Below are 25,250 nucleotides of genomic sequence, written 5' to 3'. Positions count from 1 at the left end.
CTACTTTTGATAAATTGTTATTGCAATTTTTCTGAAAATTTAACTTAATTAAAATTGTGTTTAGATTTTAATTAAATATTTTCCCTTTCTGAAATCTTAATACTTTTCTTTACACATACGTCAAACATCCTTTAACTCTTTTAGGCACTCTTAGTAATCTGAAATAATTTCAATTGTTGTAGAAAATGATTCAAAAAACATTTAGAAGTATCACCTTTTAATCATAGATACGCCGACTGGATGTACGTCAATCTTTGTAACTCAATTTATATGTACTCACAATTTTTAGAGGGTCTTTCCGCTTATTAGAAGCAAATGGAACACACAAATTCTTAAAACATTGTTTGGGAGAAATTAATCAATATCGAACTTAGACTGTTTAATTAAATGTGTTACATGTATTCAATGTCCTTACAAAGAGCTGCATACATATTTTAATACAGACAAACGAACTTTAAACACGACCACGTTTTTTGTAACTTATCTCACTTGTTTGACAGTAACATCAGGTCACGTCGATGAATTTTATCGTGGCCAAAAGGCAAGCGTTGCCACTGTCATCGACTTAAGCTTGGGCACCTTAAAATTAAAATACGAAAAACTTCAGTTTTAAACTTCAATATTATATACATTAAGTTTTGAATGACTTAACGATTAATTCTATGAAGAGAAGTAAAATGGATTGTGAATAGATGGATTTTGTTACTATGTTTTCAATGGACACAATTTTTCAATGGGTTTTCAATGGGTTTGCTTTCATTGCAACAATATTATAGTCCAATAAACGTTTCCTATAACAGTCCTATAAACGTTTCGCCAATAAATATTAATTATGTATCCAATACGTGCACTAAGATTAGGGTTTGAATTTAATAATGGAATATTATGCATATTTTGTGGTCATCACAATGTAAACTGGAAAGTGACATAAATTTCTAAATTTTTAAAAAATTCACAAGTCCTAAAAGTAGTTCAGTTTATTAAAACGCCTTCAACAACTGAAATGAAATTATCCAAAATTTATTTACCTTAACTGTTTTGTTTTATAAACAATTTATTTCATACTAAGAAAAATGTTGAAATCATGTCTTTGAATGCATATAAATTGCATTGTCTTCGCATAGAACAAAACACTACATTAACGTTCTAAGACTCTGACCACGTCTTGAAACAACTCATCCTTAGAGAAGTACATAATTCGTTTAATATATTATTATATAAACACTACAGCTGCTATCACACATTGATGAAAATTATCCACTTACCCCTGGTAGAGTTTTCACGTTGTGGAGAGCATTTTGAGCATCCATTGCAGCTTTTCTTGTATAAAATGTAACGAAACAACAACCTAAATCGAAAGAAAATATTTTTCGTTAACGTGAAAATCATTATTCATTGAAAAAGTGACTTTCATACAATATCCAATACCATATTCATTCATGAAATCCAGATCTTTTAAGGATTTTGAAAATTGTCCAGATTTCAGGATTAAAAAAAACATGAACGGATAGCGTTTTTATTGTTTCTGGTTGCATATATGCATACACATGCTTATACCAATTTTTGTAATTTTCTTTAAATATTTTTTTGACATGTGAGTAAATATTTTTTGTTATTATTTAGTGCGGAAACGTTTATGCTTAGCACTGTTTTTTGCATATTAAGGGTTTTGAAAGAATGGATATGCCGCATTTAACAGTCTTTCAACAACTGGGGATATTTGACGAAATATGTTAGTAATGGGTATTTTTGAAAGCTATGTTTAGCTTGGAAACAGAAGCTTCAGATCTCAATTAGAAAGGCTATGTTAAACGGAGTTTAAATTTTGAGGTTCCGCTTTTCCGCAACTGTTTGGCAAGTGTTGGTCAAATTGCGACGACTATATTCTCTACTTTAAAGAAGGTCCTTCAACGTCATTGTCAGTCCCCTCATTTGCGATAGCAATTCGTGTCGTCATCGCAGCATTTATTTTCTTCTCGTCATTTGAGACCGCACTTCAATCATCGCATCAGTAAGCCTTCATTGGTATGCTTTCCATGAAGCGGAAACGCTGAATCGAAATTAAGTGGGGGAAAAGTCCCCATTTTCCCCACAGCTGTATTTTTCATAGTTATGAGTCAAATCAGGAGGCGGAAAATAAACTTGAAGTTCCTATTTTAAAGGATTGGATTATTGGATTATTCAATTATGGCAAAGCACACGAAGGCTATCTGGAGGGATGTCTTCGTGGAGGACTTTCTAAGGGAAACTGGCTCGTATACACGTTACACATGGGGAAAACCACGAACACTCCCATGCAGCCAGTCCGTTCGCGGGATTCGAACCTTGGACCGAACTACCAGTATTTAGCGTCTTTACCACTCAGCCGCTGGTGGGCCCTAATTTGAAGGAACAGAATCAGTAAGTCAGTGTTTTAAGCAAGGCTTTTTAATTCAAGAACAGCCTTCAGTTTTTGTATTACATTAACATGCATACTATATAACGGAGACTCTTACAGGTAAGAATTCACGGTGCTCAAAAAACATTGTACGAGTATATACTCTATATATGAAAGTGAAAGCTACTCTTCAATTGTCTATACCCTATATAAATATTCAGCCTTTTTTCCCTTAAATATTTATCTTATATATTAAATTTCTTTTGTATCGTATTATGTATGATACATGTGTATATATATTTATATATATGTACATATATATGTCATAATAAATGCACAAAGGAAAAGGACGGAACACTGTAGATGCGTGATTAGATCCATATTGAAGAAGAATTTTGATTACGTAGTATTTAAAGAACTTGGCAGTCGAGGCAGTTTTAATTCCATTTTTATTTCCAATTGATATTTGTGGCCACAATCACTTGGTACTCTAGTCGTGCCTTTCCACAGAAGATTTACATTTTTGATATTGTTGGGATAGAAAGCAAGCCAGCGAAATTACATCTTAGCAGAGTAGAGGGCAAAAGTTGAAGTGCGTAGTTATGCAAAATGGAGGCACGCGAAGAGAAAAGTTTTGGTTTACAAGGACAGTTTCAGTTCTTAATTATTACGTCATCAGAGTTGCGCGGGCCGTAGAGTGATCTAGAAATGACGCAATGCAGAGAAGTTATTACGATTTTAGAATAAAGAGGAAGAATTAATGTTTTTAGTTATTCTGATTCATATAATTTTATCTTACATATTCCCCCCTTCAAAAAGAAAAAGGCGTAGCGACAGAGAAGCCTTTTTAAAGAAAAAGAGTTAAAGCACAAGCAAATGTAAAAAAAAAAAAAAAAAAAAAAAAAAAAAATCATAAAATTTTTGCCCTGTAAAGTATAATTTATAAATATCAATTTTTTTAAAATAAATCTTTAATTTTTAGAGTCCTATTGAATTTTTCAGCATTTCAGTCCAAAAGTCTTTTTGTTTGAGAATTTACATATTCATAATTCTTCAGGGAAGGTTCTTGTTATTACAGAATATCACAAAAACTTTTACATAATCATTACTTATAATTAAATGTAATGCACATAAATATTTATGATACTGATTTCTATACTGATAAATTATAATTTAACATGAATAAATAATAGGATTAAGATTTTCATAATTTATGGTTTCACCGTTATCATCTTTCATTTACAATTCCTGATTTTACCAAACTGGAAGCCTCGCCAATACTTCTAAACAAACATATCCATCAATAGGGCTGTCCTCTTGAGCTAACCAGTGTTTCTCTGCACTGGTGGCCCAGGGTGCCTAGACAGTCACTTGAAAAGGCCTCCGTTCCTTGCATTAAGGTAACTGGCCTTTGAGAACTGCATTAATAGATTCCATAATAAAAAAGTATAATAATAATAATATAAAAAATTTACACACACTCATAAAATGAGAGCCTCCAACATTACCTTGCATGAAGAGCGTAAAAGGAACAACTGTACAGAGGTAATTACAGGCCTCTGTTGAAGGAACCAGTACACCCTCATCATACTATTCTTAACACACAATAACCCATAAATTTTAACATGCATTTACCATAATTTTATATTACGTATCTGTAACAATTTCACTTATTTTTTACACCTTTATTTTTAGAATAATTATAAAATTCGTATTCAAAATTCTCAACAAAATTTCAAAAACATAAAAACTTATCTTAATATCCTTCCCTATGAATAATTTAAATAGCTTAAAATTTGTTACTTAATTGGCTTACACATAATTATGAAAAATTAGAAAAATTAATGAACAAGAATTTCAGATTTTCTCAAAACAAATTGCAGAAAATTTTAACCAAAGTTGAAATGAAAACTATAGAATTCGCAGCATATTAAATGATTTAGTTTTTGAGTTAGAGTCACACGAACGTAACAATTTTTGAGCTGTTGAAAAAGCAGAAGCGCAAATAATTTTCTGTCGCACATACTTGCAAACACTTAACTCAGATCGACCTTGAACCCACTGTAATGCTGAATTCCTAAACGTTAATTCACTGATGATTTAAAGCACTTTTTTTCTAAATATTGTAGAGATCGAAGCAAATTAAATATTCCTTTTCACTAGGCATTCGAACTTCTCAATTTATCGAGAGATTACTTTCAATCTGTAAACACTACGCGTGATTATTTTTTTGAAGCACTTGCAAAATACCACAGCAGAAGAATGATCTGTTATTTTTTAAACACTGAAAAAACAAACTTGATGATTCACTTCTTTCACGTTATCTTGGATTTATCACAAAACGATGATTTAAAGAGCTGAATTAAATTTTCCATTGAGGTTTCAGGCTGCAGGAAACTATCCTGCCGGCTTAATTGACATAATAAAAGCAAAAGGAAAATAGACGGAGCAGTGTAGATGCGTGATTAGATCCATATTGAAGAAGAATTTTGATTACGTAGTATTTAAAGAACTTGGCAGTCGAGGCAGTTTTAATTCCATTTTTATTTCCAATTGATATTTGTGGCCACAATCACTTGGCACTCTAGTCGTGCCTTTCCACAGAAGATTTACATTTTTGATATTGTTGGAATAGAAAGCAAGCCAGCGAAATTACATCTTAGCAGAGTAGAGGGCAAAAGCTGAAGTGCCTAGTTATGCAAAATGGAGGCACGCGAAGAGAAAAGTTTTGGTTTACAAGGACAGTTTCAGTTCTTAATTATTACGTCATCAGAGTTGCGCGGGCCATAGAGTGATCTAGAAATGACGCAATGCAGAGAAGTTATTACGATTTTAGAATAAAGAGGAAGAATTAATGTTTATAGTTATTCTGATTCATATAATTTTATCTTACATATATATGTGTGTGTGTGTGTGTATTATATATAATATAATTTTTTTTAATGATTCATAGGCTAATTCTGGATACAGAAAAACAAGGATTTTTGTGGAAGAGAGATTTCAATTGATTTCAGTTTTCCTTCTCCTGACGAAGTAGCACTGAAGTTAATTGAGTTCTTCTAATATTATTACTTTTTCTTACTTTAAATGTCATTGCTTTTTGAATTAAGGTACTGCTTGTTTGAAGTGTTCCCTTTTTTAACATTTATTAAATCCCTTTTGCATTTATAGAATTATGTGAAATTTATTACCTATGAATTTCAATTTTTGGTCTTTAACAAACGATAGTATATATTGGTATATATATATAACAAAAACAAATACGTATGTAAATAGGATTTGTAAGACTGAAGTCCAGCGTAATATCTGCTATATAGAATAATTAATTAAAGTAGATTACAACTTCAGTCAATTTAATTTTTTTCTTAAATTATAAAGTAAACACTATTAACAAAATTTATAATTATAAACTATAAATACTTATTACTGCAAAATAAAATGTCAACAGTCTTTGGCTAAAAGCGACAGTTTACTGTAAATATAAAAATCAAAATTTGAGGGAAGACGAATTAAAATAAGAGAAATTATGTGTAATTATTGATGTAATTATGATATCATTTGCCTTCTGAAATCTTCGAGTAGTCGAACAGAAACTGAGACTGAGTATGACATGTAGTATGATAGTATCAATTTTTCACTGACCACATCTTGAAGATTCCACAGAGAAAATGATATCATAATTGCATAAAATCTTTGCATAAAAATCTCGTATTTTAATTTGGTCTTGTTCATTTAAATTTTAATTTTTTGTAAGTGTAATTAATAATTTTACTTTTTAATTAAAAACATTATTTGTCTGAAATTGTAATCTAATTTATCTTGTAATAAATTATCATATATATGCAAAAAGAAAATAATAATAACCTAAAAATTAAAAAAAAAATTAAATCCGCCCTGCGCTATAGCTGCAGTACTGAATTAAAATAAACTTGAAGCATCTAATTAATTTAAAATTACATTGGAATCAAAGTGTGTACGGATATACGGATGCAATCATTAAAATTGTTGAGGAATTACCTTACACTTACATAAATATACGTGTACCATAAAATGTTAAAGATTAAATTCTTGAAGATACATACATTTAAAAACATATTTCCTTCGAATAGTTTGAAACTCAATCGCCTCTAACATCCATTTTCTTGATGAAAATGCATAAGTAGATTTATTTCTCAATTTCAATTTGAATTTATATTATTATTGTTTTTATCCTGACTTCGAATTTCGTTCGCAACAGCTTGTTACTTTCTAGATTTTAGAGCTTTGTATAGTTCGCAAATCTAGTCTCATACAATTTTCGTTCATTCCATGAGATTGAATTCTTATTTTATTTCATTTTTGCTTTAATATATGTGTTTAGATTATAATATTTAATTTAATTTTCACTTTGCGCATTTATTCACTTTTAGTAACTTTCAATTACACAAGTAAAGGAATACAGAAGCAGCAATGAACATATTGCTACAGGGTCATCAAATGATTGTGTAGAGACATTAGGTTATTTCTGAAGAAAAAAAGTGAAAAATGAGCAATGCGACTCGAACCCGGGACTCGAACTTCGGACTTCTCAAATACGCGCCAAGTGTGCTGACCATTACACCACGAAGGCATGCTTAGAAGGGGAGAAATATCCCATATACTGCCCCTTTTAAAGGGCGACTGGGAACCAGGGAACCCAATCGCCAAATCCTGGTTGTGAAGAATCATCATCCACCACCTTTTTTTTAGTTCGGGCGCCACTGTTAGAGACCTTAGGATATTTTGAAGTAGGAGACATGGAAAATGAGCAATACTCTCGCCGGTACTCGAACGTAGGACCTCTTGAATACGCTCCGAGTGTGCTGACCATCGCATCTCGACGGCATGTTAAGAAGACGGGAGAAATACCTCCTAATTGGACGTATTTTCGGTTATCTATCACTCAGAGTGTTTTATTTTTCTCCATTTCTGTTTTTGCTTTTTCAGTTATTTACCTAATCCATTTCATTGCAAAACCTACAAGCTCTAAAAAGAAAGTTTAAGACCCTGTCATTTTCGTTATGATAAAATTAAGCGCTCTTGCTGTGTTTCAATGCACATAGGTATTCGTGACATTATGTGTATATGCATATATTCTCGAAAATTTTTTATTTAATGCAGTAAATATTAAATTTATGTTGAGAAACATTTTGTCAGATTCTTAAATTATTCACTGATAATGAAAGTGAAAGGAGCCTGAGATCATTATCAATTCATTTCCATTAATTCATTATTGTGCCAAGTTAAATTAGAAAATAGTACTTTACGGTAGCATGGCAAAAGAGATTAGAATTATGCTGAGTTAGATAGTTAGATTTCAACTGTTTGTGTATTGAAAATTAAATATTAATACTTTGTAGAGACATTAGATATTTTGCAAGCCGGCAAGATGAAAAATTAACAACTGCTTCACTGGGAATCGGACCGCGGACCTCTGGAATACCGGGCCAGCGTGCAGAACCACTACACTGCGAAGGCACGCTAGGAAGGCAGGAGAAATACCTTATATACTCCCCCCTTTTAAAGGGCGACTGGAGTTTTTAGGGGGCCCAATCGCCAAATCCTGGGTGAGGAGAATCCTCATCCAACCCCCTTTTAGTTCGGGCGCCACTGTAGATACACTAAATATTTTGGAAGCAGAAAAGATGAAAAATTAAGAACGCCTTCACCCGGAATCGAACGTGGACCTCTGGAATACCGTCCCAGCGTGCAGGACCACTACACCATGAAGGCGGGAGAAATACCTTATAACTTAATTAAACAAGTGACGATTATAGGATTGTATTTAAAAAAAGTGGAAGAATTGTAGAACTTATGTTTGTTTTGCCAAACACGAGCTTCTCAAAGGAATGCAAATAATGGCAGGATCATTTAAGCAAACAAAAAAACTTGTTGAGGTCTGTATCCATCATGTCTGTAACGTGAAAGCAGCTGGCAGAGCTATCTGGATTTATCAAATGCCACAAAAAAATCTTCATTTTATAGACAGTTCTAATTTTGGAAGTAGTCGGAAAGGATCCAAATTGAAAATAGGGAAGAAAATGGAATACCCAAGCTTATTTTCGGGCTGATATTCCTATAAGCATATTGCAGCATCAAGGGGCTTTGTCATTTAGTATATCACGTTTGTAACAACGATATCTGACTTAGTAATGTAAACAAATCACATTGAGATCCACAAAAAATCCCATATGGAATGACTTTTCAAAATTCGATATAATTTTGAGCCATCCGTTCCACAAGAATTTCAAAAATGATGTCACATTATTTAATCACCGTACAAACAAAATACTAAAAAAGAACTGTTTCAAAAGTTGCTTTCAGATCTTTAATTTATTTCCTATTTAACTTATTTTCTCGGATCATTGACAATAACTAGAGATATGAGAATAACGTATCTGCATTTATTTCACTCATTCCAATGTATTTAATTTGAAATATTTGTGTTTTAAGTTATATGCGGAAATGAATACGATTAATAAATAGTAAAGTTGTTTTTACGTTTAAAAGTATTTTTACATTTGGTTGGTTAGTTGGGTGGTGTCGTGTCCCTTGAGAAGTCAAATGGATCCATGCTTGGAAATCCCAATTTTTATTTTTAAAAATTTTTAAGAGTTATAGGAATGTAGTTAGCAAATTATTTACTTTATAAAAAGCACATGTTAAATTTGAAAGTTTTACAAATTTAATATTTAATGCTCTTTTATTCGTTTTCCTATATTTAGGCAAGTAGAAATAATAGAAATAACATAAAATAAGTAGATTTACTGTGAGAGTTAGGTGTTTAATAATTATCCCTTTTTATGCTCAGTTTTGATTCAAATATTATAAGTTGCACTATTCCAATTAAATATTTTATCAACAGTTTATTGCAATTGTTGTAACTAAATTACATTTTTGTGTTATTGGTTTACTTACGGCATAAAAATTAGATATTTTAGAACGTTCAGGTAAGTAATCGAATTTATAACTTTATGAATATCGTTCAATTTTGATGACATTGCATTTTAATTCAGTGCGACTAGAGAAATCTTAAAAACTGGGTGGTTAAATTATTATCTTTAAATTTATATTATCTGATTCTGTATTTTAGTGATTAGATTTAGTTGGAATATCTTTACACAAAAGCTAATAGCTTCAGTGTTAAGTGCATGTAAGTTAGTTTTATTAATTATTTATTCATCTCGTTAATTTTTATTAGAATCAAATTTAGTAACAAGGTACTCAGCTAACTACGAATCGAAAGAAGTTAAACAAGATTACGATCGAATGGAACACTAAATCAGCAGAGCCTTTGTGCACTAGAAGATTGAAAATTTCCGATTGCGGCTAGAGACGTTATAAGTTGTTCAGTTAATTTTCGAGTTGGAATTTAGTTTATCAGTTTAGCATTTTCTTGTACAATACATTTGATTTGAACATTAAAATGAGTTTGAACTCCCTAAAATGTCGTTCTTTTATTTAATTCAATTTTCCTTGCAGTAACGTAAGAAGAGATAAATTGCAAGATTATTAGCATCAGAAATTTAGACAGAATACACATCAGAGAAGAGTTCAAGATCGTTTACACACAGTAAAAACCTATAATTTAAAAGTAGCAGGTCTAAAAGAACAAGAAAAGCCTACACAAGTTTCATGTTTGTTTAACCGGCAGCAAATGTATCTGGAAAGAAAATACTATTGATTTTAAATGTAACACGCAATATTCCTATAGTTTATCGGTCATACAAGATTATTTCATCCGAAACAAATATCGGGTTTATAAGTAAAAGTAAAATAAAAGTAGCATTCCGTGTTTTCTCTCGAAAAAACATATTACCCCTGCAAGCAGAACGTCATTTCCATGGCACAAAATACTTACGCATTAACGGAACTGGAGAAGAAAAAGAAGAAAAAAAATATGAGAACATTTAAAGATTATCAGCACTCTTCAATTCCAATAAAATCCGCCGTGGGGTTAATACGAAGTACGTGCCTGAAATAATACATTTTTCGTGCCTTGAGGCTCCCATACATTTAAAAGCCTATCACGAATGCCCAATCAAAGAACCTTCTCCTGCACCTGTGCTATTGATCGGAAAAGGGACCAGACTGATATTCCGGGATTTTCCTCAACTTACATAACCTCTGCATTAGCTGCAGCTGTTACTTATCGCTCCCCACAAAAGCAAGTGTAACGAGGAGATTTTTGTTTCCTTGCAGTTGCTTGAACTAAGCATAGAATGCCAGTTGGGCACTTAGCAACAGAAAGCCGTTGTTATATGTTGTGCAACACCTCTCATAAACATTTTCTGTAAATTATAAATCTAATGGGCCTTTATATCTTACTTTTCAAACTAAAGACGTCTTATTTGAGATTTTCCACTAATTGCTTTTAAAATACACGAAGTTTATCATTAAAACGAATATGCTAAAAGAACTCTTTTCCTTTCATCAATAAAGTATATTAGCTAAAACGTTTCAAGGCAAACACAGAAAAGACGTTAACTAACTGCGAAGTACAAATTAACTCTTTTGAGATTCCTAAAACCAATTTGAGAATTAAATGGTATGTCTATATTGAAATCTTAGGAAGGCACTTGCAAGCTTAAAAGATGTGTGTAGCCAGAACATTAAGAAATTATCACAGTATTCATCTGATCTCAGAAAAGAACTTGAAGGAAATAAGCTAACATAAATCAAATTAAAAAGATGCATTAAACTTGAAATAAGGCCTGAAGAGGGTATTCTCATAGAATACATAACGTATTCTTTAATTAAATTGGTTAAGCAAAGATTTGACAAGTCTAAACAAGGAAATTGTTGAAATTCTCAATTTTTTAATTTCATTAAAAAGCTCATATTGATTAATTTTAGAGCATATTTTAGGAATTCTTTCGCTAAAATAAAAGAAGTACTATATTTAAGAAAAGCGTGTCCATTTCGTAATTTTGTGTGATTTGCATTTTTGTTTTTTTATGATATCATGCACTCCAATCGCATACATTTACAAGAATAATTTTCTTCAAATGAGTGAAACTACATGTTTTATCATCACTTACCTTTGATTTATAGTAGATAGAGCGCAGATGGTAAGTCAGTTGAGTACATGAGAATGACTTCCATATATGAGTGAATTGCGCAATATATGAGATATACATGTCAGTTACATTCTTATAACATTGTTTTTCGAAACAAAGATGGAAAATGTTTTTGCTTTATTATTCTCCTGCGTATGATGCTCATTTTAGGAATATTTTAACTTCATGCAATAATGAAAACATTAGATTATGTAAAACTGGCTTGGCATTTTTATATATGTTTAAAGCACTAATATTGTTCTTAAAAAGCTCCCCGTAACGGTGTAGGAAGAGATGCCAAGACGAGTCATCATTGAATGCATTGTATTTATAAATGAAGCAAAAAAATATTTGTATAGCTTTTCTTAGTGATTCTTTAGCTCAGTTAGCGCTGTCATGCACATTCATTTTATAATAAATTTGTTTCTTCAGTATTAGGTTTAGTGTGATGCCAAATTGAAGATAATTGATGTATAAACAAATGAATTATTAGCTTATCTTAAATATATTTCAATTTTGTAAATGTTGTTAAAAGCTTCGATGCTTTTCCTGTTGTTCTAAAAGAATAAATTGCGCAGTAAAAGAATAAAAGCATTTCAAAAGGGTTGTACACTAGGTGATATCATATTTTCGTAAGTGGCTATTAAAATCTTTTTCATCAATTGGTTAACTGAGCTACGCAACTGCCATAAAAATCCGGTCCACATGGAATTTGAATAAAAGATGGAGCTTAATAAGACATAAAAATGAGTTGCAATACAGTGCATAAGCAAAACATGAACACTTCTATGGCTGCCTGGAATCAGTGCAAAAGGAGAAGAAAGAGGACGTATTTTCTGTATGGGAATTTTGTTATTTCATTGTTTGCTTGGATAGAAAGACAGAGCTTGCTTCGAGTAAGAAAAAGAAACGAAAAGCAACCTGTGTCAGATCTGCGGACTGCGACTACGGGTAATGTTACATGTTTCTTTCCTTAAGCAGTTGCTGTCTTTGGTCGAAAGCCGACCATTAGCAGTCAAATATAGAGCCGATGGATTCAGAAAAATTGGACGAAGAAACATGGCAGCTCGCAAGTTACCAGTACCTAAGAGGAAAGACATGTGCAAATGGTCCATATAAACCATGAAACCTAGCATGAGCAATATCCTGTACGAAACAACAAAAGGTGTGTTCGCGCATAGGTAAGGCAAGGGTAACGGACTGATTGACTGTCGTCATTGCTTTATTTATGACGACTTTAATGACATTTGGCGTCTATGGCAATAATGGTGGGTTGAATGACTGGCATGAATTCATAAAGAGCGTAATATCATCTTCTTAGATGAATTTCTCTTCTTTATGCAGCATCATGATGGGAGTGTTCTCGTATGTCTTCCTTCTTGCTTCGTCATAGTGGTCCAGCGCAGGGAACTGTAGTATACCGTGATAGGAATTCCATTCACGATTTGTGCGGATATCTGACACTCAGATTAATCAGGTTTATATTGCAGGATGTATTAAGGCTTGTTTTTCTCCATACTGTTAGAAAAAAACCACAGACCCAACTTCCACAGGACAATTCGCTATCATACATTATAAGGTATATCTCCCGCTTTCCTAGCGTGCCTTCGTGGTGGAGTGGATCTGCACGCTGGGCCGGTACTCCAGAGGTCCGTGGTTCGATTCCCGGTGAAGGCGGTTGCTAAATTTTCATCTTGCCGGCTTCAAAAATACCTAACGTCTCTACAAACTATAAACATTTAATTTTCAATAGAGGCTTAATCGAAAAACAGTTGAAATCTAACTATCTAACTCAGCATAATTCTAATCTCTTTTGCCATGCTACCATACCATGGGTTGCTGAGAGACTGGCCCGCCGCCCCTCTCCAGCTAATACGGTTGACGAAGTGTGGTACAGACTTGAAGCAACATGAAATAAGTTGCCCATTTCTGTCATCTAAGCCCAGTTCAATTACATACGTAACCGAGTAAAGGTTGTTTTAGCTGCCAGGGGTGGAAGCTGTTTCTACTGATTTCAAGCCCCTCTAGACCCACAAACTGCTTACAAATTTAATCATTTCGTTTTCATGCCATACATGTAAAATTACTTTTATGATGCGCTTTCTATGTCATGTAAAAGATTTAGATTTTAGAAACTCAAGTAACTTTAAATGGGTAATCTTACTAATGTTAATATGTCTTACACTTTTCTATAAGTTCTTTGGTGAAATGTTTTATGAATATGATAGTAAGGTATTTAAAAATGTTTTCGTTAATTATTCAGAAGCTAATTAGGCTGAAAGCAATTAGCTTTCTCTCTTTACGAATATTAGATTTGATTTTGATGTTGTTGTTGGAAGTATAATCTCCTACCCAAAGTGTAAAATTTAGTGATGCTGTTGTAAAAAGAATCAATTTACAGCAGTGCATTTGTCTGACAGCAAATTTAAAATTTAGATAAACAGCAAATTTAAAATTTGCTGTTTATTTAAATTTATAGTCAAACACAGTTTTATAATAAGTTACTTTGTTTGACATTTATTGCTGTCTGTGCGTATATTTTGATCAAGAGCAAATATATCCAAAAATAACCATACAAATATTTTTACACATTAAATCTAATCCAGAACTCTATAGGCAACCACTGTAAGAATTAAGGTAGCAAACAGAATTGAAAAAGTGTTATTTTTTTACTACCCTCTGATTTATTTTTTCATATAGGATACCAGATGAAAAATAAAATTTAGAAGAATTAGGATTTAATTTGTTCGTGAACTTGTTTGAAAATAAAAATAAAGAAAGAAGTTATTTAAACATTTTAGAGGAATCATATAAGTCGTAAATATTAAGCACAACATATCGAGGTAATTACAAATTTGCAAGCAATTGCCGTTAAGTAATTAATTAGTGCATAATTCATGAAGCAAAAGCAATATCGTTGTGTATTTGTCATCGTATCATCGAATGAAAGTCCATTCCAAGTCAACGAAAAAATACAATTCGATCTAATTCAGTCAATGTTTCTTTGTATCGCTCAGAGTTTCTTTTCATAACAAACAGCGAAAAAGTTGGAAAATTTACTTAAAATTATAGTCAAATTACAAGATACGCAATAAACTGAAATGCAAAGAGTAAGCAGATGCTAAAAGTAGATTGTCATCGCATTTATTTCATGCTAGCACTTATCTACTTCATTTTATTAAAAATTTTGACACCTAAGTTGAAAATACGATAGTTCTTATATTAGTAATACGGATAATAATTAGCAGCAGTAGTAACACAGTTATATTTGATGACATAGAAGTAATATTTCCAGAATCAGTTCTTAAGAGTTTTAAGATAATGATTTTAAAGCATAATAGCTTTCAATTCTTAACTGCGCCATATTAATAAGTTTATTACTTGTTACTTCATTCTCAATTTTGCTTTAAGCAATTTAACTGATTTTTAGATTGCGTTCGCACTGAAATGTTATTCAACCCGGCATCATAATTGAGCACCCACCTAGAATTCATCACGCGTAAAATAGCTAAGCGTGTCGTTTTAAATATTCTGCAGTTGTCTTTATTAATTCTGAAACTACACTAACTTATTAATCCTGGAGTTATTCAAACTTGTAATTCCTGTTATTATTCTGCTAATTAACTTAGAAGGAATTTGAATAGTTCCAGCTTAAAATTAGCCTACCTTGTGATATGCAGAATATATATCTTTACCATTCTGGAGCTAGTGACTCAACATCAGCTTTCTCATTATTTGTGAAATGAATTCTATAATCGTGTTATTAACATAACAAAATTAGCATCCCCAAAAGCCTTAATTATTTTTATTAAAACTATAAATTATAACTATTATGGATTTAAAAAAAGTATAATTCTTTTAAAAAATAATTTTAAAGTACTTCTTTGATTCTGAAATTTAAAAATTCGGATTCAAGGATTTCTCCCGCCTTCTTAGCATGCCTTTGCGGCTGGGTGCGTATTCCAGAGGTCCATGGCTCGATTCCCGGCGAAGGCGGTGGTAATTTGTCATCTTGCCTGCTTCCAAAAAGTGCCTAATGTTTCTACAGAAGAATCAAAATATTTTTGTGTTTTATATAAACAGGGTTCACCAGATTATTTGATAAACTATCAAAAACTGAGAATCGCTAATGACAGTCAGACTAAAATTGCTAACACTTCAAAAAAAAAAAAAAAAAACAGTTCCATACCCTTTGCGAGAATAATTATCTCTTGAAACACTGGGCGTGGACACATAACTTAAGAAATGATCCAAATAAGTTTGACGTCAGACTATGACAGTTTTTATTACGTAATTCGTTTCTAATCGAAATACATGAAGCTAAAACTTTTAAGGTCTTTAAGATTTATATAAAAAATAAGCTCACACCGGGATAAATTTCTCTCTCTCTCTCAGTCTATCTCTCTTTCCATATCAATGTTGTATTTAAAAAATATACATTTATTTTATATTTATATCATAGAAATGCTTTAAATGAGGTAATGCTTCGAGGTAATGCAAACACCGCTTAAAACAGTTACTCAAGTAGATTTCAAATGCCACATGGATTATAAACTCCTATTAGCAAAGACGCTAAATTTATGTCAAAAGTAGCTTGTATAGGATCTATAAAGTCGACGTTTTCTTTTCGGTGAAAGTGTTTTAAGTTGGGGAATTTCGCGACATTTTTCGGTGCCAATTTTGCATATGCTCAGACAGACTATTTTTACGACATTGGCTATTACGAAGTAAATGGAGCTTTCCCTATAGTACGTTCTTTGGGTACTCCCTATAGTACGTTCTTTGGGTACTCCCTATAGTACGTTCTTTGGGTACTCCCTATAGTACGTTCTTTGGGTACTCCCTATAGTACGTTCTTTGGGTACTCCTTATAGTACGTTCTTTGGGTACTCAAGTTTCGTTTATTTACTAAAAATTGTACATTCACCAAAATGTAGGATTAGTTGAAAGAGAGTGGGTAAATCATAATGAAATTAAGGGAATTCCAAATTAAATGCAATGTAATAAATTTATAATTTGAATGCCTACCTTATCTGATTTGTTAAAATGTATCCTTAAGTTTCCGAGTAAATGTTTAAAAGACATTTGTCACGCGATTTTTCCAAAATTTCATGTTTACTATTTGCAAATGCGGCGAAAACTAAATAATGTAATTTACACATGCAAGTGCATACTAGAACTATCATAAACGCTCAGCTAGTTTCTCGAAAATGGCGAAATAGGTTTGGAGGTATAGTTACGTTTTGAAATCTACTTATAAATGTGAAAGATAAAAAAATAGGTCATCGAAAAGCGGGCGGGACGTCTAAATAAAATATTGTTTCTTTATTAGAAGAGTTTTGAACTACGAGTCAAAAGCATATGAGAATGCATCATAGAAAAATTATTGCTAAATCACATTTATCGAAAGATTTAAAAGAAAATTAGATAGAAGCTAAAGTTTTAATTTACGACTTAACTTAGACTATCCTGTCACTCTTTTCTTTGCTTTATTGCAGTATTTTTAGTGCTTCAATTAGAAATTTCCATTTTGAGCTCAATGATAATGGATTAAATAAAGCAGCATAAAATGAATATATATAGTTACACATATAAGGTACGTTATGCTCATAGCAACGTAGCACTACTCCTTAGTTATTAAATATACGTATCTTATTAATTTTTAAATCGAATGTTTTTCAACATAAACATTACTTCTGTGCATTGAATAAGGTTTGAATACGCCAAAAATTCATTAGTGACAAAACAATGTTTAACGTGTGAGCCCTATGTCCTACAGCTATTCGAACCTTCCCTGGTTTAGAATTAGATTCTAATCAGTTTATATGTGCATATAGCTAATTTGTTTTAACTTACGGTAATTTAAGTTAAGATATATTACGTTTAAACTGACTAAAATTTCTTCTAGTTACGAATATTTAAAGATGATTAAAATCAGATGAAAATATTACAGAATTTTTATTTTAATATGTTTAGAGGAGAATTAAAATGCTTTTCGATATTGTATAGTTTATTTCCTATATCAACAATTCTGATCATTGATGATAAAATTCTGCCAGAGAGAAGCTTAAGAAAGAATAAAGCAAAGTTTTCAGTTGATACTCAGATGCAAATTCTTCATCTGTATTCATTGTACTGAGAATTTAAAATAATAATAATAAAATAAAAAAGGAAAATTCTCATGTATGCTAGTATTCCGAAATAAAACCGGAACTCGAATTCAAGAAATTTCAGAGATATCCGAATAAGAGCAAAATATTATTTTACAAAAATGAAATCTCTGTGCACTCTAAATCTCCAAATTTCAACGAAGTTCTCATCCATTTTTGATGAACTTCGATATTAAGATTCTACATGCTGAGGTTCCGAATATCGCGCAGAGCGCATACCTCGATGGGATTTGAATGCAATATTTTTGAAGCACGAAGATTCACGACGGTTTCATGAAAGACATTCTTCGCCAGACGTCCATTTTAAAACAACCGCAGTAAAAATGGCTGGCCTCTGGTTACAAATGAAAATTTAATGCTTTTCTGTTGTTGTTTAAGTATCTACGTTACAGAATATTGGGGCTTTGACTCCTTTTTCAGGTTGGGAATTCTTAGTAGGAGTAGGAAGAATAACATTTTTATACATAATTTATTTTAGCTATTTCACTGGAAGGGGACAGGTCATAAATAACGCTAGAAAAATGCTCTTTTTACTTCAGTAGTAATTTGAAATAATAAACACTTCGAGGTCGTTCGATATAATTTAACAAAAATAAATCGCTTAATAAAACCAGAGTCAGCTAATGGAATTTAATTATAACCATTGTTTTGAAGAAGTACCATAAATCTAACATTAAAACTCGTTCTCTAGTCTTGTAAAAAAAGGAAACAATTGTTTAATTTATGTAGGTATGTCTCTTGTTCCTCGAAAAGGAAATACGCATATAAGAGACAAAATTAATTCAATGCATTCTTGAATAAATAAAATTATTGCAATAAAAGTGTACAACATATTATTTAAGCAGCCAAACAATACAGTTTTTAAATCCACTCCATTCATCTGTTCTAAATTAGTGCGTATAAGAAATCTACGTTAAAAAAATTTAACAAAATGTTTTATTTTTATAATATTTAAAGGAGGTTGTATATTTAATGCTAAACTATAAATGTACCGAAATAAATTCAAATAAATTTTACTTTTCTACCTACTTCCATGATTCGCATTAAGTGTTTGACATAAAATGTATATAAATCAGCGGTTCGGAATGGTTGCGTTTTTTCATATGCTAGTCTTATTTTGAAGATCATTACATTTCTGCCTGTATGTTTCCGGAAGGTTTTTAAATATAAGCTCTCCAAAGCTTTGATCAAAGTGTTAAATAATATTAAACCCTAAAATGAATCGGAAGCTATTTCTGCACTCAGATAAACTTTTTGTGTTTAAGCGATAATCGTTATAACTTTTATAGCAGAATAAATCATCCGTGATTTTCTTCCTCAAAATAAATTTTATTTAAAGATGTTCACTCTTAGATTCTATGAAAAAACTTTATATGCTTCGTAGCATGCACAATATTCCCTCCCCCCCATTTTCTAAACCAGATTATTCACATTTAAAAACGTAGAGGCGGACGAGCGTTATGGTTTCTAGGACCTAAGGAATAATCGTAAACACGTAAAGTAACAACTCGCGGATTGAAATCAAAATTCCTCAAAATAACATAAGTATAATTTTGAGAAAGTTTGTAAATTCCTTACCTATTTTCATAAGGACGACTAAATTACTTTTAATTAAGAAGTTTAAATAAATGAAATTTTTTATAGTTTTAATCCAAAGAAAATGATGAAGATTTATTGTGCTATTTATTTCGCTATACCTACAACAAAATACATATACATCTCTTGTCTCGAAGCCATAATCTAAGTAGAAAATTTCAATACGAATTCATATTCTCATTCTTAAATTTCAAATTTTGTTTGCATTATCCCTTTATCTGTTTTTTCAAAACATACGATAAAACCCACAGAAATATATAAAATTATTTTTTTATTTCTAATTTATTGTAATAATTTTCATTAACGATTGTAATTTGTAATCTATATTGAAGAAACGAAAATATAGTTTCAGTAACATTTTATGGAAGTTCTCAGAGAATATTGTGTTCGGAATCTCAAAGACTAAAGACTTTTCCCGCTTTTCTATTTAAGAAGCGCAGAGCCAGGTAAAGTAAATGCATCATGGGAATACGACCATCAGGCTCAAGATAGGCTTGTTGCCAGAAAGAAAATAAACTTTTATTTTGAGTAGTTATTTCAATAACGGCAAATACAGTAATGGAAAACTGACCTACGGCTGCCGAGTCCGAATTGATCGTCTCCCATTACAAAGATCGATCAAAACTGCAATTATACGGGAGGGTCTTTTATTTATTATTTCGCTCTTTTCTTTCGCTCCTTGGACGCTATTTAAACGTACTATTCTTCCAGTTCCTTTCTCCTGGCTTCAAATAACAATCGACAGCAGATGCTTTCTTTATTGTGACCGTAATCAAATGAAAGGAGGAGAAATAGATCGCCTGTATGGGGTAACGTCGTCAACAAAACTGTAAAGATGATTTTTGTCATCATTTCGTCTTCTTATATATCTCCGAAAATCGATCTTAAGAAATTTTATAAAATATTGATCCGTAAAATATTGAACTGCATTTGTAAGCTATTGATTACAAATATTTACAGACACAAATTCTGTTAGCGTAATTTCTTCAACTTTCAAAAATTACGCTCCCAAGAAAATAAAAAAAAAAAAAAATTAAGAAAAAATATTGGTTAATATCTAGTTTTCATTTGTAAATGACAAATAAAAGTCTGGAGTTTTTTTTTTCCTGATTTAATTAGACATGATTTCAGATAAAAAATTTTATTTTAGAGAAGGAACATTTTCTTAAATGAAAAATAAAATATTATTGGAAAGCAAATCTTTTAACTTTGTTATTATGATATAGAAGTGAAAAACATTTAAGTAATGGTATAATGCAGGAATTTTTATTATACCCTAAAAAGTGTCTGAAATATTTGAATAACACATATTTATAACACATTCACACTGGATACGTTTATGGAAGAATAGCTCTATGTTATAAAATGATATTCGGATTAATAAAATTTTACATATATATACACTGAGTAAAATGCGACAAATATTTTTAGTTATTTAATAATTCTGAGTTTTGCAACGCGTAATACTCATCGGATTTTTAGTTGAACTTGTAAGGAATTACCGGATTCCCCCCTGCCCGCACTTGCCGTTCGAGTGCCTATGAGAGCTTAGCTGACGTTTCACTTTCCGTGGCTCCCATAAATCTAAAAAGTCCCTTAAGTACAAACTGAAGCAAGACTGGCGCCTGTGTATCCAGGTAGGCATATTAAGCATCGGTGGACCTTACTAACTTCTGCCACGGATGGAATTCCGAGGGCGGAAACCATGGGTGCAACCGACGGTTTCCCATTCTTCTTACCCTACCATCGAACACTTGAGAGGATTTCGGCTAGCCTTGTATTTTAAGTGCCCTTTGCCTCACATATACTATACGCTTACAAAGATCCATGCCTTTTTCTAACCCAAACTCCCTAGCCGCCCTTTTAAGGGGGGGAGGAGAAGAATTTAAGGAAATACTGGATTCTTCCTGCTTACCTGTGGGCTCTAAGTGTTAACCACAACCGGATTAAAAATGGAAAACTTGTAGTTCGAATCTTGATAATGGCATACTTGATTTTCAGATTTCCTGCTTCGAAAATCCTAACAGTTTCTACAGGTTATTGGATGATTACTTTATCTTCTAAATAATACCAGTGCTTTGTTTAACAAAACAATGCATTTAAAAATAATATACTTCCATATTAGAATGTTATAACTTTCTCTGGCAACAACATTATTATTATTGCAAATACATTAGGTTATTTCGAAGTAGGAGACATGAAAAATGAGCAATGCCCCCGCCGAGACTCGAACCACGGACCTCTCGTATACACGCCGAACGTTCTGACCACTACACCACGAAGTCATGCTAAGAAGGCAGGAGAAATACCTTATAATATAATAGCTGGTGCTAAACCAGCCCCTTCTGTGACAGAATTTTAATAGATATTTACAAAATCTGTACAAGTAATAAAAGACATTTCTAACACCATGCGTCATGCATCTTTAGCAACACGTTTTGCTTGAATTCTCGTACTTGTAATTCTATAAGCTTACTAGTGTTATAATGAAAAATCTGTAAACGTAAAAATTTATTTGAAATACATGAAAGTTGAGAAAGCAACGGTCAGAGAATGTGCCTTTACTCTTTTGGGAGAAGCCGCCCTTCACTTCGGGTTACCCAGAAAAATAATAATAATATGAATAATGATAATGGTGCTCAGTTTACGAGAGCTATCATGCAACAACTGTGCTATAACTTGAGTATTAATTCAAAGTCTTACTCCTGTCTACCATTCACTATCTAACTCAGTTGAAAGAAAAAGCAGAGATCTGAAACCTCATTTAACAATACTTGATGGTCATGATAAACAGTCATGTTAAGACAAGCTGCCATTATTAAGGTTTGTTTTAAACACAGTCAAGTGTGACTCAATTGGTTAATCTGCCAATCGTACAAATTGCATTTTTCCAATTTGTAAGAAAGTTATGAACCTTAGATGATGTAAAATATGTTATAAAAGCCATAACTGAGAACGATAATTTTGTTCCAGAAATTACTCCATATTTTAAACATTTTGCGAGAAATGGAAAACAGATACGAGAAAGCGTCGAGTCACACCATGATAAACAAAGCATGCTGATACGATAGATAAATGTCAGTTCCTGACTTCTTGACGAGACGTCTACAATGTCAGAGACCGAGGATGTAACAGAACTATTTGGATGTACCTGAACTAATTTTATCGAACGCCAATTAGTGGCGACGAGAACAACTTACAGCAGTCGACTTCCAGCTGCGGCTAGGGTAGATTTTTCAGTGTTATGTCTCCGTGACTCGAACGTTCATTCTAAATGATAAGTCATCCGGTTTGGCGTATGTCCTGTTTTGACGTATATGTTCTTTGCAACTGTTTTCGTGGTTTGTTGATAAATACTTTTAGAGCTTACCGGCCTTTGTTTTTATGGTGAACTAATGGTTACAGGTTATAAATGTGCACCGAGTTTAAAAATGTAAATAATTTATTTACTAGCTTACTTAAAAAATGTGAAAAGAATTCACTTTAAAAGTTTCTATTATTTTATATTATATGAAGACATCCTGCACCCCCTCAAATAAAATTAATTCATAAAGAGATCAATTAATATATATATATGTATATATATATATAAATGAGCATATATATTTCTCGCTGTAATTGAAGCAAAACTCTTGGGAATATTATGCATGACAAAAGTAAACAGATTACATATTTAAAAAATGCAGACAAGAAACATTATAAGATAAGCCGATTAGCAGTAACTAGTCACACAATATGTTTCATTTAGCGAACATATAGAAAATACATTTTGAGTAATAATACCATTTACTTCATATAATATTTATATCCATTATAAACCGTTTTGGGGTAGAAAAGACCAAGACTCCATTTGTGATTGTATATGTAATTATATATGTGTACACATATATATAATTTTCAATAAAATATTAATGTCCTGTTCACCAAAATAACATTTTATTGAATTTTTGGTATTTTCAATAAATTTGAAAGATGGATCATCAATCGATATATTTTTAACAGTAATGTTCCTGCTTTCAATATCAAAAATGTTTTGCAGACATACATGCAGCTTTCTTGCTAAAGCCATTTACTTCGCGATAACTTTCTCAAAGTACCAATGCTTGAAAAGCCAAAATATTATTCTTCCCTTGGCTTTAGATAATGTATCTGAAAGGAAATTGTATGAAATTATCCACGCGTGAGGTAATTTGAGGTCTGTACTAATAAATAGTTAATAATAACGTGGGCCTCAGAAAAGCCCCTTATGATCCAAACGTGGGATGTAAGCCACTAGTTTCAGACGCCTCATTTAGATTAAAAGATGCTGGATTATTACCAATGAAATCTCAGAGAATTTGTTTTCAATTCATTTTAAACTTTGTAGAGTCATTAGCTTATTTTGAAGCAGGAGACATGAAAAATGAGCAATGCCCTCGCCGGGACTCGAACCTGGATTTCTCGACTACGCGCCGAGTATGCTACCATTACACCCCAAAGGCATACCGGGATGAGAACGAAAATACCTTATAACTTCTTTAAATTATCATATGAATCTTAAACTGCCAATTAAATACCTTATAACTTGTTTAAATTGTCATATGAATCTTAAACTTCCAATTAAATACCTTAGACATCTTCAGTTTTTTACCTTTTTAATTCCTTGTACGAAGTAAAAAGGAAGTATTGTAATCGCGAAAAGTTTCAGGCAGCATGTTTCAACGAAAATATCCATTTTGACCGCTATCAAATGCAATTTAACGATGTTTTTGCTTGATATCTGTACGTATGGAAAGAATAAAATACTCTTTTCCTTCAAAAAAATTATAAAACTGCTTTAAAACTAATTCTGAAGAGAATTTTTCGGGGCGTCCGTACGAACGTATGTACGTACGTGCGTACGTACGTATCTCGCATAACTCAAAAACGAGTAGCCTCAGGACGTTGAAATTTTGTATATAGGACTGCTATAACATGCAGATGTGCCCATCGTATTTTGGTTGCAATCGGCCGCACCAAACGTATATAAATATATTTATTTATATATCCACTCTGTTACCCGGCTTAGTAATCTCAGTTTCTTTACTCTTATATGTTTGTAAATTGTACATTTTTTGCTTTAAAAATGATTGTATTATGTTGTTTTTATCTTCCGGTTAAGGTTTTTATGCCTTTAGTAAATCTGTATGCAATATTTTTAGAATTATCAACAATTTTAAAGTTGTCTAAGTGCCGCTAAGCCTTTTTTTAATGGCGGCCAGTAATGTTTACATTTGAAACAGGAGACTAGTGGATTTTTTGCCAATCTAGAGAAACTTAGCTTCGCAACAACAAAGATAACGCATTCATTTATTATTGCCAATTAAATCATGCTTAATTCTTTCTGGAATTTTTTCGAGGAAATAAGTGTTTAAGATTTACTTCGTAATTTTTAATATAGATATTTTGAGGTTTTATGTATTTTTGCCTTCTCGCGAAGTGAGAACTGAATTAATTAAATGAGAAATACTCAATCGTCTGTGAAAAACTTTTTTTTTTGTTTTGTTTGCTTAATTTCTTTTATACATCATTCTAGCTTTATTACAGTATTTGAATAGAACTTGTGGCAACGATTAGATAATTCTATTCTTTAAATGATATAAATTTTGTGCATTATGAGTTATAATATGAACGAAATATATAAGTTAACCGTTATATAATTATTGGATTATATAACAGTTAACTTAGTTTCCGTTATATAATTATCATATAAGTTAACTGTTATATAATTATTAATACTGTTAAGTGAATCTAGCGCCAGAGTGTCGCTATGGTAAACAAATACTAGAGTGAATTTTAAAGAATGCATTTATTCTATTGTGGTTTATGCGCTGTCGGCGAAGTAGATTTAATTCAATCCAATAAGTTTAAATGAAATGCAAGAAAAAATGCGTATAATTTATTATTCCGTACAAGGAAGTCATGTGGTGTACACATCAGATTTTTTTTATTTAATATTGACGGGATAAATAATATTAATTGTTTTTATTCCAATCAGAGTCGTGCTAGCAT

The 25,250-nt window shown here is 31.8% G+C and overlaps 1 protein-coding gene across 5 annotated transcripts in view; it reads right to left on the bottom strand.

The window, feature by feature from the left end:
• LOC146993359 (CUGBP Elav-like family member 2) overlaps positions 1 to 25,250 on the bottom strand; it is a 1,246,960-nt gene that overhangs the window by 461,083 nt on the left and 760,627 nt on the right. For all 5 annotated transcript variants that reach the window (XM_085807867.1, XM_085807868.1, XM_085807865.1 and 2 more), the window contains one exon: positions 1,266 to 1,348. In XM_085807867.1, the coding sequence (XP_085663993.1) occupies positions 1,266 to 1,348 (83 nt within the window). The remainder of the gene's footprint in view (positions 1 to 1,265; positions 1,349 to 25,250) is intronic.

This window comes from Stegodyphus dumicola, chromosome X1 (assembly GCF_044657685.1).
Source record: "Stegodyphus dumicola isolate Sdum_Otavi_A_Nest chromosome X1, ASM4465768v1".
NCBI classification, from domain to species: Eukaryota; Metazoa; Arthropoda; class Arachnida; order Araneae; family Eresidae; genus Stegodyphus; species Stegodyphus dumicola.
Note: the sequence above shows the minus strand (reverse complement) of the source record. Positions and strands in the feature narration are given on the sequence as shown.